This window comes from Phycodurus eques, chromosome 16, assembly GCF_024500275.1.
Source record: "Phycodurus eques isolate BA_2022a chromosome 16, UOR_Pequ_1.1, whole genome shotgun sequence".
NCBI classification, from domain to species: domain Eukaryota; kingdom Metazoa; phylum Chordata; class Actinopteri; order Syngnathiformes; family Syngnathidae; genus Phycodurus; species Phycodurus eques.
In genome coordinates, this window is record NC_084540.1 from 5810147 (window position 1) to 5825000 (window position 14854).

Below are 14854 nucleotides of genomic sequence, written 5' to 3' on the forward strand. Positions count from 1 at the left end.
ACTCTAACTTATCTCGAAGGAGGCATCAAAATGTTTGGTAAAAGATTTTTAAGTTAATTATAGTTAAATTTCAAGTCAAATTATGTAAATGTAGCATAATTAACTGTGTGTGGCTGCGCCTAATTGGAGCAATTTGTATCAAAATATAATGATCTTTGGATCGTTAATATTTTTATCTCCTTCATCGATTTTATCTATCAGTATAAATGCAATGCAACTTCTCCTTGACCACTCACTTATGGTGGTGGACTCCTGCAGTGTGGAAGGCATCAGTGGCATGTTGAGCGTTATTGGAACTGAGCTGGGGCCAGCCACCTCAGCTGGGACTATCGACAGAGGAGCTGGTAGGGAGGCTTTCAGAGGGGATGGCAGGGAAGACTCTAGCATAGCTGGTGGTTTCAAAGGGTTGTGGGAACTGTCCAAGATATCCTCAGTTTTCACTCCTTCACTTTTCACACAGGAGCCAATCTGAACTGACGGACGTACCACTGTGGGCAAGCAGAATGTAAATTAGACTGGTGAGCTAAAAGTGCAGCTCAATTTACCTGTAGTACAAGCACTTTACACACAAAATACATCACAAATGGAGAACATTTCATCTGACAGACATTAAAACTTATAGGATATTAATAAATTCAAAAAGACGACTTTGAGCTGGCCGCCTTCTGTTGTGTTCGTTTACCTGCTCCGGAGCAGGATCCTCTCACCAGGGTCTGGTCAGGGGCCTCCTCCAAGGTCATTGATCGAATCACAGTCTCACAAACAAACTGAGTGCCACTGATGTCCTCCTCCCCCTCCTCTTGTGCTGGTATTCCACTATCCTCTGCACCAAAACCCACCCCATGAGATACATGTGTGGTACATGAAAAAATACATACAAACATTTGACAAATATTGATTATAATGACCGTTAAGAATGTTAAAAGGCGTGACGGTAAAGTCCATTACATTTAAAAAGGTTCACTCAACTTATCACGCTACCGCTACGACAAAGGCCGAATAGGTTAGGGTTAACCCTAACCCTTTCTTTTAAATGGAGACTGAACCACAGACTGAGCGCGGCATCCATGCATGTGCCAGAGCAACGAACAACAAAGAAAGTCTGCTTCTCCTCGCGCTTGTGTGAGGAGATCCACCAGTATCCCCATTTTTATAATTAATTCAAATTTCAAGGAATATAAAGATAGCCAGATGGCTCAAAAACCTTCGTTTTTTGTACCAGTGTTCTGAATTCTCCGTCCCGAGTCCTATTCTCGTTCAGTGGTCGGACATTGCATCATCTCTGTCTTCTCCGTCTGACCAATGTGCATTCGTGGAACACGTACAGACGTGAACCCTGATTAAATGTAGTATCAATGGAAAATGCGTGTGCATTTATGGTCAGAGTGCCTAACTAGTAGTTCATGCTCTACTGGTCGACCGCGGACTGATCCCAAGTCGACCGTGAGGAGTGTAGGGAAAAATATGTTTTTTGGTGTACGTGTTATATTTTTGGATTAAATATATAAAATGTGTATCTTTGTCTGGGCACCCTTAAACATACACAAAAAGTATTTAAAAAAGAGGAAGAAATAGTATGTCACCTTTAAACTACCGTAGCGCGTGACATGTGACTGGAAGTTTACAGCTGTCAACAGTAGGTAGCAGCTAGCAGTCAGAGTGGTTAAGCAATCTTATACTTTAACATGGCTGAGGGGAAACGAACCGAAAAGACCAACCATTTTCATCCTGAATGGAAGGAAAGTAATCCATCTATCCATTTCCTGTACCGCTTATCCTCACTAGGCTCGCGGGCGTGCTGGAGCCTATCCTAGCTATGTTTGGGCGAGAGACGGGGTATAACCTGAACTGGTCACCATCCAATCGCAGGGCACATATAAACAAACAACCATTCACACTCACACCTATGGGCAATTTAGAGTCTCCAATCAACCTATTATGCATATTTTTGGGGGGCTCTGGGAGGAAACTGGAATACCCAGACAAAAATCCACGCAGGCACGGGGAGAACATGCAAACTCCACACAGGCGAGGCCGGAATTGAACCTGGGTTCTCAGAACTGTGAGGCAGATGTGCTAAACAGTCATCCACCCTGCCGCGGAAAAGTTACTTTTTTGTTTATTCTCATTCAAACCCTGTTTGTTTGATATGCAATGCAACGGTAGTGTTGGCAAAGAAATGGAATCTGGAGCTGCATTTTACAACGGTACACAGGAGATACGAAAGGGATTTTCCTGCAAAAACACCACAAAAGTACATAATTTGAAAGCCCAGCTTGCAGCACAGTAGTAAACATTCACCAAACCGAACAACAAAGATCATGAAGGCCATTAAAAAAGAGCAACTCTCCCACAATACTACTACAAGGCGATGTGAGGTAATAGCTGTCGCTAAGGATGTGGAGGAGCAACTGAGGAAGGATATTGATGTGTATAGTTACTATGGTGTAGAATTTGTGGATGGCGACCCCAATTGGACCACAATAATACCTGCACCTCAGATGTATATACTGCACTGTATTGTTTGTTGATGATGTAGCGTAGATATGAAATTTTAAAATATATGTACCATAATTTCTCGGCTATAATGCACATATTTTCCCCCCAAAAATTGTAAAATGTCAATAGTGCGCATTACACATACGTATCGGGGAAAATAAAATTCTGCCTGGGTAATCAAACATATGAACACAACTCTTGTGTTTTCCCATTTACTAAATAGAAGTAGGACTGGGAATTTAAAAATAAGAGCAAGTAAATAGTATCGTGTTCAAATCAGGTGCTTAATTTCAGAATAATTATTTGAAAAAACTAGCAAAATACAGATAATACTTCATGTTTTGATCATATGGGTAGAAGCAAAATCATGCATTGTAAAAATGCATTATACATAGGTAGAAGGGTTTTCCAGAATTTTGAGGTCAAACTTGGGGCTGCGTATTATACATGGGTGCTCATTATACAGGAGAAAATTACGGTATATAATACCATATATACTTGGTGGCTCCTTCGCGGATTTCAGATTACTGTACAGCAAAAATAAAGCAATTTGCCTCACGGTTCCAATAGATTTAGATGGGAGTGTAAATCTTCCATTTTAGTTACCCATTATGCTATTGATGATTTCAGTCTCTTCTTGGATCAGCCCCAAAGAAGGGCTGCTTTTCTCCTTCTGGTGGCCATCTTGAGGAAGAGGGGAGATGCACGGAGTCATGTCTGGATGGGAGAGAGAAAGAGGCAGGTTGATAATCTGATAAAACAGTTCAGTTTCTCTCCGAGAATATTACATTGCTGTAAAGTTAACAGATTGTTTGCTGTATTTGTCTGGAAGACAAGTAATGTTCATAAACAACCAACTACACAAATTAATGGCAACTCTTCTTACCAGCTGGGGTGTTATTCGGGACACTCTCCAACTCTTGGACTATGTTGATGTCCAGCAACTCAAATGATAGAAGATCCTGAGAGATGAAAAGCAATGAGGTCCAAAAGTTGAATTTTTGAAACATCTAAGAAGGCAAACTTCATGAGGCTCTTTTCCGATGTAAAACTGTAATCTAGTGTTAGTTTCTATTGTACAAAACAAAGTGGTACCTGAATTCAGATCCATATCAAGAAACAGTCGGGAGAAAAATACTGTACGCTCTTTCAATTCGGTAACTGTTCTTAAAATAAGATAAATACAACTCCAAATGACTTACATTGTGGCATTATCGATTTCACAACAACTGGTGTAGAAATAGAAGTGGACCCTCATAACATTAATGGTTTGTTGGTCAACTAGTGTTTTACTATTTTAAGTCAATTATCTGTCTTTCACTAATTTGTCTTAATTGTGGAACCAGACGACAAGCATATTTCAAGTCATTTACAGATCTTTTATCGTGCTTTGGGCTATCCTTATTTTTCTGTTTGTGCCAGTACAATTATCCTGTGCCATTTGCTGTGGTTGCAGGTTTCATTTGAGTGGCGTCTTACTTTTATTTTCTGTATCACTAATATTTTAAAGGCATAAATTGGACAAAAATTGTAAAATTACAGTATCTCACAAAAGTAGACCCCTTTCATTTAATCATTTTATCATATCTTCTCAAGGGACAATACACAATACTTTATAGAAATGAAACATGCATTCAACAGAGTAGTCAGTGTACAGCTTGTATAGAAGGCCGAGCTCATTTAAGATGGACTGATACAAAGTGGAAAACGATTCTGTGGTCCAACGAGTCCACATTTCAAATTATGTTTGACGTCGTGTCCTCCGGGCCAAAGAGGAAAAGAACCATCCAGACTGTTATGGACACAAAGTCCAAAAGCCAGCATCTCTGATAGTATGGGGCTGTGTTAGTGCCAATGGCATGGGTAACTTACACATCTGTGAAGGCACTATTAATGCTGAAAGTTACATACAGGTTTTGGAGAAAGATATGCTGCCATCCAAGCAACCTCTTTTTCATGTACGCAACTGGTTATTTCAGCAAGACAATGCCAAATCACATTCTGCACGTTTTACAACAGTGTGGTACTTGACTGGCCTATGCTGCAGCCATAAAATTCTAAGTTAATGATTATTTGCTAAAAACAATAAAGTTTATCAGTTTGAACATTAAATATCTCATCTTTGGAGTGTATCCAATTAAATATAGGTTGAACATGATTTGCAAACCATTATATTCTGTTTTTATTTATATTTAACACAACATCCCAACTTCATTGGAATCGGGGTTGTAAACACGAGTCTAATTTCTAGGGGACTGTCACTTGAAAAGCTTTGAGGAAATTCTGGACCACCATCCGGCATCTCAGCAGGGAGAAGCAGTGCACCATCAACACTGTGTATAGTGGGGATGGGACGCTGCTGATCTTGACTCGGGACGTTGTGAGTCGGTGGGAAGAATACTTCGAAGACCTCCTCAATTCCACCGACATGCCTTCCCATGAGGAAGCAGAGTCTGTCATGGGTGTGTGTTCCGGGTTTTGTCTTCCCGCCCTGTTTCACACACACCTGCTCCTGTGAGCATCTTCACCACCTGTGCCTCGTTCACCCTAATTACCTATTGTATTTAACCTCGTGTCTCATTCCCGCTCGTTGCCAATTCGTTGTACCTTGTCGTCGCGTTCCAGCATTCCTTGTTTCCACGTCACAGACTCACAGTAAGATTTGACCCTGTTCCGATTATCGACCTTGCCTTTTTGCCTTGTCGTCGCGTTCCAGCATTCCTTTTTTCCACGTCACAGACTCACAGTAAGATTTGACCCTGTTCCGATTATCGACCTTGCCTCTTTGCCTCATGTTTTTGGATACTGTTGCCTTTCTTGGATTGCCTGCCTGTGAACCGACCTATGCCCGTCTATTTAACCTCTCTTTTTGGAAACTGTCCATTTGTTTTAGAGTCGTGCATTTTTGGGTCCTATCCTCTGTTCCGTTCTTGACAGAACGAACTGGCCATAACATGGACCCAGCAGACTCAGACCCGGTGCGCAAAGCCCTTCAAGCGCAGGGTCAACGCTTCTCTAAGCAGGATGAGGAGCATGCTGCCCTCCACCTTCATCTAGAGGGACTGTCAAGGCATCAGGACAATATGATGAGACAGGTGGCCTCGCAGTTTGAACTTCTTATGAAAATTATTCAAGAGAAGGAACCAGTTGGCACCACACCCAATAGCGCCACGGTATTTCCATGTGAAGCAGTCACCATGCAGGCACCTGCCACCTCCGCTGCTGTCTGCCCACAGCTCTCTCGACCGGAGAGGTTCTCTGGAGATTCTGGGAACATTAAGCCATTCAACACACAGTGCGAACTCCACTTTGAGCTGCAGGCAGCTGCCTTCGCCACCGAACGGGCAAAAATCGCTTTCATCATTTCCCATCTGACTGGTCGTGCGGAGGCGTGGGCTACTGCTGAATGGAGACGCAATTCCACCGCGTGTCATTCATGGGCTTTTTTCGTAAAGACTATGGAGCAAATTTTTCAACTTTCCACTCCAGATCGTGAGGCAGCTCGCTCCCTTGTCACCTTACAACAAGGCAAGCGCAGGGTGTCAGATTACGCGATTGAGTTTTGCATTCTAGCAGCTGAGAGTCATTGGAATAATCGGGCGCTACTCGATGCCTTTTTTCAAGGACTATCCCCCGCTGTCAAGGATTATTTAGTCCCGCTAGACCTGCCGACCGACTTGGACACTCTCATCGCTCTCGCCGTAAAAATTGACAATAGGTTTTTGGATCGCGAGCTGGATGGAGATCGGCGGAGGGCTGCGTCACTGCGCACTTGGAGGACGAGCCTCGGTGACCAGCCAAACCAAGGCAGATCTCCTGGTTCCGGTCTCAACCCACTGACTAGCGTCCCCACGGATGAACCCATGCAACTGGGCAGGTTCCGTCTCTCCCCTGAGGAACGTCAACGCCGGCTGAGGGAAGGGCGGTGCTTCTACTGCGGTCAGTTGGGTCATTCCGTGAGCAACTGTCATGTCAAAGTTGCCGGTGCCGGTAGCAAGGGCACGGGAGAGGTGAGTCTGAATTTCATTAAGGTAGACCCTACACGGGTTCTTCCCAAAGTGACACTATGCTCTCCTGATCAAGAAATTCATACACCTGTATTAATTGACTCTGGTTCTGACGCTAACTTACTTAACTCCCTCCTCGTTAGACGTATGCACCTTCGAACCTTTCAAATAAAACGCCACCACAACACCTATGCTGCAGACGGCAGTTTTATGGGCAAGATCACTCACCGCACCCAAACACTCACATTGCATGAAATGGTATTAATGTTCAATGTAGTAATATATGAAGCTTTCATTTTGAAGTTGGCTATGTTAGCGGCGATGTAGCATGTTACGGTAGGACACTATTCACAATCGGCTGCCTTGACTTCAACGTTTCGGCTGGCCTGACCGCAATGAAAAAAACACCGGGAGTAAATAGAGAGGGTAATCACAACTGTTGAGTTCTTTGCTGTTTGTGACCATGCTCGACTGACCAATGGTCAGCAGAACAATGGAGACCTACCGTTTGACACTTCATTATACTGATGATGGGGATTTTCAAATGAAAAGGCGGTGCTTGCAGACTAATGTTATTGCGTTTTATGCATTAATTGTATTTGCTTTCATTAAGTTGCAATTTGTGATTGCACTTTTTAATAGCACATTTACACATTTAGCCCTTGCTGAAGTAGAATCTTTTGTGTAAGTTTCCTTTTTTAATCTATCATTTATTATTATTAGGCGGCACGGTGACCGACTGGCCTCACAGTTCTGAGGACTGGGGTTCAAATCCCGGCCTCGCCTGTGTGGAGTTTGCATGTTCTCCACGTGCCTGCGTGGGTTTTTTTCCGGGTACTCCGGTTTCCTCCCACATCCCAAAAACATGCGTGGTAGGTTGATTGAAGACTCTAAATTGCCTGTAAGTGCGAATGGTTGTTTGTTTTTATGTGCCCTGCGATTGGGTGGCGACCAGTTCAGGGTGTACACCTCCTTGCGCCCGAAGACAGCTGGGACAGGCTCCAGCACGGCCACGGCCCTAGTGAGGATAAGCGGTACAGAAAATGGATGGATGGATTTATTTTTATTTAAAGATTAATCTTGAACTGGGAACTGTTACATATTGTTTGTTAAAAAGTAGTGCAATAAAAATAATGAATAAAGATAACGAGAAATCATCGTGATTACAATAGTGATCAAAATAATCGTGATTATTATTTTGGCCATAATTGTGCAGGCCTACTTTACAGTATTTTAGACGGGTGGATGTTAGATACCATGTGCTTTTCCACTTTCTGCTTGAGCAGGGGTGCTCAATGAGTCGATCGTGATCGACCAGTTGACCGCGAAGGTAGAATTGGTAGATCGCATGACATCGCGTGACATAAAAAAAAAAAAGGCATCAGCCTATCATCCATCCCGTTGCTTGATTGATATACATATATAAACAACGCTGCAAAAAGGTAACTGCAGATGCGCAAACAACGGCGCCAAGTGTGTCAAAACTAACAAGCTAGTCAGTGAGTTACCTCCAATTTATTTCTCTTAAACTTAACAAAGGGTATAAAAATGAGTGGGGGAGCTGGACCAAGTAAGAAGACAAAAATCTACCACTTTCATACGGAATGGGATGAGGAGTATTTTTTCACGATGACATTTTCGAAATGCGTATGTCTCATCTGCCATCGCATTACCAAAGAACGGAAATGTGGAGCGGCATTTTAGGACTGTGCATGGAAAATACGACACTGACTATGCATCCCTGGCTGACTCACTTCAGTGCAAGTCATCGGAGTAAACTCAGGTAATGACAAAAAAAATTTGTGCCTGCGTGGTCTTTTTACAGGTACTCTGGTTTCCTCCCACATCCTAAAAACATGCGAGGTAGGTTGAATGAAGACTCTGACACCCGCCCCAACGCACTACGCAATCGCCAGGATCAGCAGCCCCGAGACTGCATTCAATCTTTTTTTGAACGACGACAACTTGCAGCACATATTGATCATGACAAACCAAACCACAAATGATATTGGACTATAATAAGTTCAAAGGTGCTGTTGTCCACCTTGACCAGGTAAGCACAATTATTTGTTATTTAGTGTTAGTATGAAATAAGTGTTGACCAGCGTGACCAAGTAAGTACAATTATTTGTTTTTTAGTGTTAGTATAAAATAAGTGTTGACCACCTTGACCAGGTAAGCACAATTGTTTATTTAGTGTTAGTATAAAATAAGTCCTAACTGTTCTATACATTTCTTTTTCACTTGGTGCTAGGAGGAGGCAAAAAAATGCATTTAAAAGCTTTGTCTTTGTCAAATCTTTCTTGCAAAGCTGTGTTTGAGTAGCTGTCATCTCATGTAATTGTTTTTCTTTTTTTTCCAGTTTTGTGGCACATATTCATGGCTGGAGTGTAAAACAAATCCTTGATAAAAACAATTTACAAGTAGTTACAAATAGGGTCTCTGCCAAATCCGAACTCTGGTCGGGAGCTGCCAGGATTTACATGCATAAACGATGATGCTACTGCCCATTTACGTCAAGACAGAGCATGCGCCGACAGAGCGGAGCCCGACACATTCGGATCCACGGTTTATATGACTAACATTTACTTGTGATCGGTTTGGAAAAAGCAATATTCCACCCCTGTCAAAGCAAATCAAATTCCATTCGGATTTGGTGCAAACATATACTGGTGCAAACATATACTGGCCACTCATGCCAGAGTAGCATCTGTTCCATTTGCACACTGATTGAGAAGTATCTGTAACATTTGCACAACCAACATTGTCCCAGATGGTCGCACTACTCGTCACTTTAAACCGCATACACTCCTTGAAGTCTCAGTGCCCCTTGCACAATGCTCATTGCACCGGACTATTGCAATATTAGTCATTCGAACTGCTCTAAGTGCTAGAGGACTCTGCATCTTTTTGCACATTTGTTTTTTGTCAATGTCTTTATGTCCCCAAAGTGTTCTGTAAATTGACTGTCTGTTGTACTAGAGCGGCTCCAACTACCGGAGACAAATTCCTTGTGTGTTTTGGACATACTTGGCAAATAAAGATGATTCTGATTCAGATTTTCATTTTGGGAAATTGTGTACTCCGAGTGTTTCCGGGTTGTCTGGAAACAGGCAGTAGAGCGCGGCGTGAACGTAAGAGCCTTATGCGTCTCCTGAGCCGCGGGTTGGCCAGGCCTGGCTTATGTTATCAGAAACAACCTGGCACTACCCCAAAATGATTATTGTGGGGGAAAAAAGTCTCAAGAGAATTGAAGCCATTGTTTTGCTTATATGTACTAGTTCCAGCTTTAAGCATTATCAAACATTGTAATTTATTTCAAAAGATGACTGATTGTGAAAAATAACAAAGGTTGTTATATACGAATATTTTTTACAAGTAGTTAGGAAGGTGCACATCCCTTAGAAGAAAATATGTGTCATTCATTATGACTATAGATTATTACCTGTGCAGTGAGCAGGTCCACAGAGGGGATGTAGTATTCTTCTCCGCTGTCTACGGAAACTGGAGGCTGCTTTCGAGAGGATGTACATGCTTTTCCTTCCTTTAGCACTGGGTTTTTACCCTGCTGGCCATTGCCCAAGTATTACTTTAACAATTACACTAGTATTCTACCTGTAATTTTTACATCATAATAGATTTGTGGCACTAATTTGCTACACATTCATACCTGTGGTGTGACACACGGTGACACAAGTATTCCATCAGCCATCATAGGGGCAGGGGCCAGAGGGTCAACCACAATGCTGCACCAAACCCTGGGTCCGAATTGCTCTCCAGTATGGGCAAGGCGCCAGTGGGAGGTGTAGGAACCCTCCACAGACGGTGCACATAATGCTACACTCACAATGCCAACCTGCACATACAAAGAGCAGGGTGTAGTGACTGTCAGTAGGACAAGGCGTGAAGATTCGCCTACAAAACATTTAGCAGTTTACAGTTACTATATATGGCCATTCTCACTCACACACAAGTGCTATTTTTTTTTTTGCTCTAAATTTGATGATACAGTACACATATTGAACTATACGGTATGTGTAGTGGCCCAACTCAGGCAACTTGACCATAATAAATAATTTTTTTAAAATAAATAACAGGAATGAGTTTTCAACATAATATTAACAAATACATGAAATGGTAGCCACAGGACATTTTTGTTAATAGAATGTTAACACTAAAATTATAGATTCATGTGCAGGACACTTAATAATATTTTTATGTAATTGTATGGTGCATTCATACATTTTATTTCCTGGGGATGCAAAGCCCATATAAGCTTTAACATAGTATGGGGGGGGGGGGGGTTACTCTGTTTGAGCGCATGGTAAACAATACATTTACATCGTTATTATTTTAGCATGTGTCTTAATGAAGGCTACCATCCATGCAGCTACGCTTTGGGCACTATGATAGTGTGTTAAAGCCTGATATAAGTGCAGTTCATTTACCATTTGTTGGTTACATCAAGTGCATGACTCCGCTCTTCCTCAAACAACATGATGTTTGACCTCGTTAAGTGCAACCAGTGTGCAAAAAGCTTTCTTGTCACAAAATAATTCACACTTGTTCAACTTCTATTTGAAGATGTTTAAATGCATCAAAATTGATATGTCTGACGTTCTCTCAACTCTTTGACAATGCAGTTCAGCGATGCGGCTCTATATATCAGGCTTTTCAGATATATTTAGAAGTATCTTTCGGCTCGTCCTGAGTGGCGTGTAGCCAAAATGTCTTCACATCGTGTTTCGTCGTCTGAAACCCTGCACAAGTTTAGGCGACAAAGACGTTGCTGCTCCTATGAGCTGTGCAGCACAAAAAAAATGTAAATTAAATGTCTATCAGTAAAATAAAAAAACTAATATTAGTAAAATAAATCTGCGTTTTAGGACGCAATGCTATGGATAAAGATGTTCCGGGGTGGTGCTGAAAATCCCACATATGAATTAAATTTCTTATTTTACGAGACGGCTCTAGAGGAGTTATTTTCAACCTTTATGGAGTGAAGGCATATATTTTACAATTGGAGGCATATATTTTACAATTGGAAACTCTCACGGCACACAAACAAACGAAAATATCACAAAAAGTACAGTAGATTCACAGTAATTACTGTTTGTACATCCTTCCATCTAATAGAAGGGCATTTATTTGTTGTTTATCTGTCACTATGCCTCACTGGCATAAATAGAGAAACAAAGAGCGCCTCCATGGTGGGTAACAAGCAACATTTCTGAAATTATTGTTCTCACTAAAGGAGGACAAGAAATAATTGATGTAAAAAAGAAAGACGCATCATCACCTAGTATAGTATGGTGTTATAGTATGGTGTGTTACCTCGAACTTGCATACTGAAGTTCGAGGTAACACACCATGAATGAAACACACCACTGACAATCTAACGAAGATTACCATTGAACCCGCGCAGCGGCACTTATATCTCTCAAAATAATGATTATTGGTACACAAACGCTGTATAAAACAGGAAATATGAGAAATAATCTCTGGAATATATTCTTCAAACTCTGTGAAAAATGAGTTATAATAACAATATTTGATCGTGACTTCGACTTTCTTTGTTATTGCAAGTGTTTCTCATTGCTTGTATCACACTGCTGCTCAGAAGCCAAGACGTGCACAGCAGGAATAGCGATTGTCAATAAAATTAAACCCCAGTTACATCAAGAAGTTAAAAAATTTATTGCTGCACATGTGGAGAATTCTAACATTCCACACTACAAAATAAGTAAAGTATGTGTGGTTATTGCTGATAATAAGATCAGACCGATATAAATATCGGCCAAAACTCAATGCTGTAATATTGGTATCGGATTGGACGTGAAAAATTAGAATTGGGAAATCCTTACTCTCAACTGACTTTAATTGAATTAGAGAACTTGAGGACAAATTGAAAAAACTCTTACCTGTCCGGGCTGGAGAAAAGGAACAGATACTTCTCTCCAACGATCCCCCGAGCCCACAGCCAGGTTTCCCCACATGAACTTCAGCTGGAGGAAGGAAATAATATCAACTGGAACACCACTCCAGATATGGGTTTGTAATTCCAATATAGCAAAAACTACTCAATGAGTAACAGGGCTCTACACCAACCTTTTCACTGGTAGCACTGGTAAGACCAACTTTTACAGTTGGTCGCACCGACACATGATTTGGTTGCACCCTTGTTTGGGGAGATACAGCAACACCATGCATATTATATTATATACAGTGGGTACGGAAAGTATTCAGACCCCCTTAAATTTTTCACTCTTTGTTATATTGCAGCCATTTGCTCAAATCATTTAAGTTCATTTTTTGCCTTGTTAATGTACACACAGCACCTCATATTTCCAGAAAAAAACTTAATTGTTGAAATCTTTGCAATTTATTAAAAAAGAAAAATTTAAATATCACACAACCATAAGTATTCAGACCCTTTGCTGTGACACTCATATATTTAACTCAGGTGCTGTCCATTGCTTCTGATCATCCTTGAGATGGTTCTACACCTTCATTCGAGTCCAGCTGTGTTCTGGCCAAGGTTACAAAAACATTTTTTCTGCACTTAAGGGCCCTAAGAGCACAGTGGCCTCCATAATCCTTAAATGGAAGACGTTTGTGACGACCAGAACGCTTCCTCGAGCTGGCCGTCCAGCCAAGCTGAGTAATCGGGGGAGAAGAGCCTTGGTGAGAGTGGTAAAGAAGAACCCAAAGATCACTGTGGCTGAGCTCCAGAGATGCAGTCGGGAGTTGGGAGAAAGCTCTAGAAAGGCAACCATCCCTGCAGCCCTCCACCGGTCGGGGCTTTATGGCAGAGTGGCCCGACGGAAGCCTCTCCTCAGTGGAAGACACATGAAAGCCTGCATGGAGTTTGCTAAAAAGAAACACCTGAAGGATTACTACATGCCCTTCCAACAAGACAATGACCCTAAGCACACAGATAAAATAACGAAGGAGTGGCTTCAGAACAACTCCGTGACTGTTCTTGAATGGCCCAGCCACAGCCCTGACTTAAACCTAATTGAGGATCTCTGGAGAGACCTGAAAATGGCTGTCCACCAACATTCACCATCCAACCTGACAGAACTGGAGAGGATCTGCAAGGAAGAATGGCAGAGGATTCCCAAAGCCAGGTGTGAAAAACTTGTTGCATCATTCCCAAAAAGACTCATGGGTGTATTAGCTCAAAAGGGTGCTTCTGCTAAATACTGAGCAAAAGGTCTGAATAATTATGGCTGTGTGATATGTCAGTTTTTCTTTCTAATAAATCTGCAAAAATGTCAACAATTAAATTTGGAGTGCTGTGTGTAAATTCATGAGGAAAAAAAGAACTTTTAGATTTTAGCAAATGGCTGCAATATAACAATATCCTGAGCACTGTGGAGAAGGTTTTCATCCTGGATATCCCTGTTGTAGCGTATACGGGTTAAATAAAGATGTAATTAATTTAGGAGAAAAGAATGAGCTGGAAGAGACTCCTGCATTACTTCCGGTTTAGCTTAATTTTAAATTACAGCGTTATAAATCAAGCTATTTTATCTCGTAAAAGGGGGCACCACGTCACTTTTTATGTGGATCAAATTTAGGGGACGTGACGAGAAACCTTTTTTTTGGTAATCAGTCTTGTAATCTGAAGGTTGCTACACTTGCTGAACCTTTGATAAGAGTTCTAGACGGCCAGAGTTTCTTTTTCCTCGAACCGAAACACAACAATGCAGGTAGTGAATTTTATGGAAAATTTTAATGATCAAACATGGGGAATCTACAGGGAAACAATACAGAAAAACACAAAACAAACAAAGTACAGACGAATATTGGCAAAGGAGACTGACTTGTGATGTGAGATTGGTAGAATGAGCATGTAGTGAATGCATATAGCTGGGGATTCCTGTTCTCGTTAATTTAAACCCAAATATGCAGTAATCTGTACTTTTAGTAGACCGCAATGTTGGATTTACGTGCCTTGAACACGATTGAGGCAGGCAGGTCAAGCTTCTGGGTGTTCGGCCAGCCCGGTCCGCACGGGGAACAGGTGGATTTGGCGGAAAGGAAGAAGAAAAAGGAAAAAAGGAGCCCAAAAAACTCCCACGCTGGACGGCCGGAGCCCGGATGTCTCTGCTCGCAATATGTTCGGAGCAGGCACGTTGTTCCCGCTTCTGTCCCCCCAGGGTGAGCTCAGGCCCCCAAAAAGGGTAGCTCGGAGCGCTTGCAGGATGCTCTGCAGTCGGGGATGGTCCGATGTGTCCTCGCCACCTCGTGGTGGGAGTCCTGCCTAGGCCAGTCTTCGGCAAGTTGGTCGGATGAGACAAGAGCTGACACTGAGCAAGCATAGCTCCGGCCTTTTTAAGAGA

At 42.0% G+C, this 14854-nt stretch overlaps 1 protein-coding gene across 6 annotated transcripts in view; it reads right to left on the reverse strand.

The window, feature by feature from the left end:
• The window catches only part of nbr1b (NBR1 autophagy cargo receptor b), a 73659-nt gene that overhangs the window by 29042 nt on the left and 29763 nt on the right, over window positions 1-14854 (reverse strand). For all 6 annotated transcript variants that reach the window (XM_061701548.1, XM_061701550.1, XM_061701547.1 and 3 more), the window contains 7 exons: window positions 12428-12511; window positions 10177-10362; window positions 9952-10071; window positions 3386-3461; window positions 3106-3216; window positions 683-823; window positions 237-488 (listed from right to left, as the gene is read on the reverse strand). In XM_061701548.1, the coding sequence (XP_061557532.1) occupies window positions 237-488; window positions 683-823; window positions 3106-3216; window positions 3386-3461; window positions 9952-10071; window positions 10177-10362; window positions 12428-12511 (970 nt within the window). The remainder of the gene's footprint in view (window positions 1-236; window positions 489-682; window positions 824-3105; window positions 3217-3385; window positions 3462-9951; window positions 10072-10176; window positions 10363-12427; window positions 12512-14854) is intronic.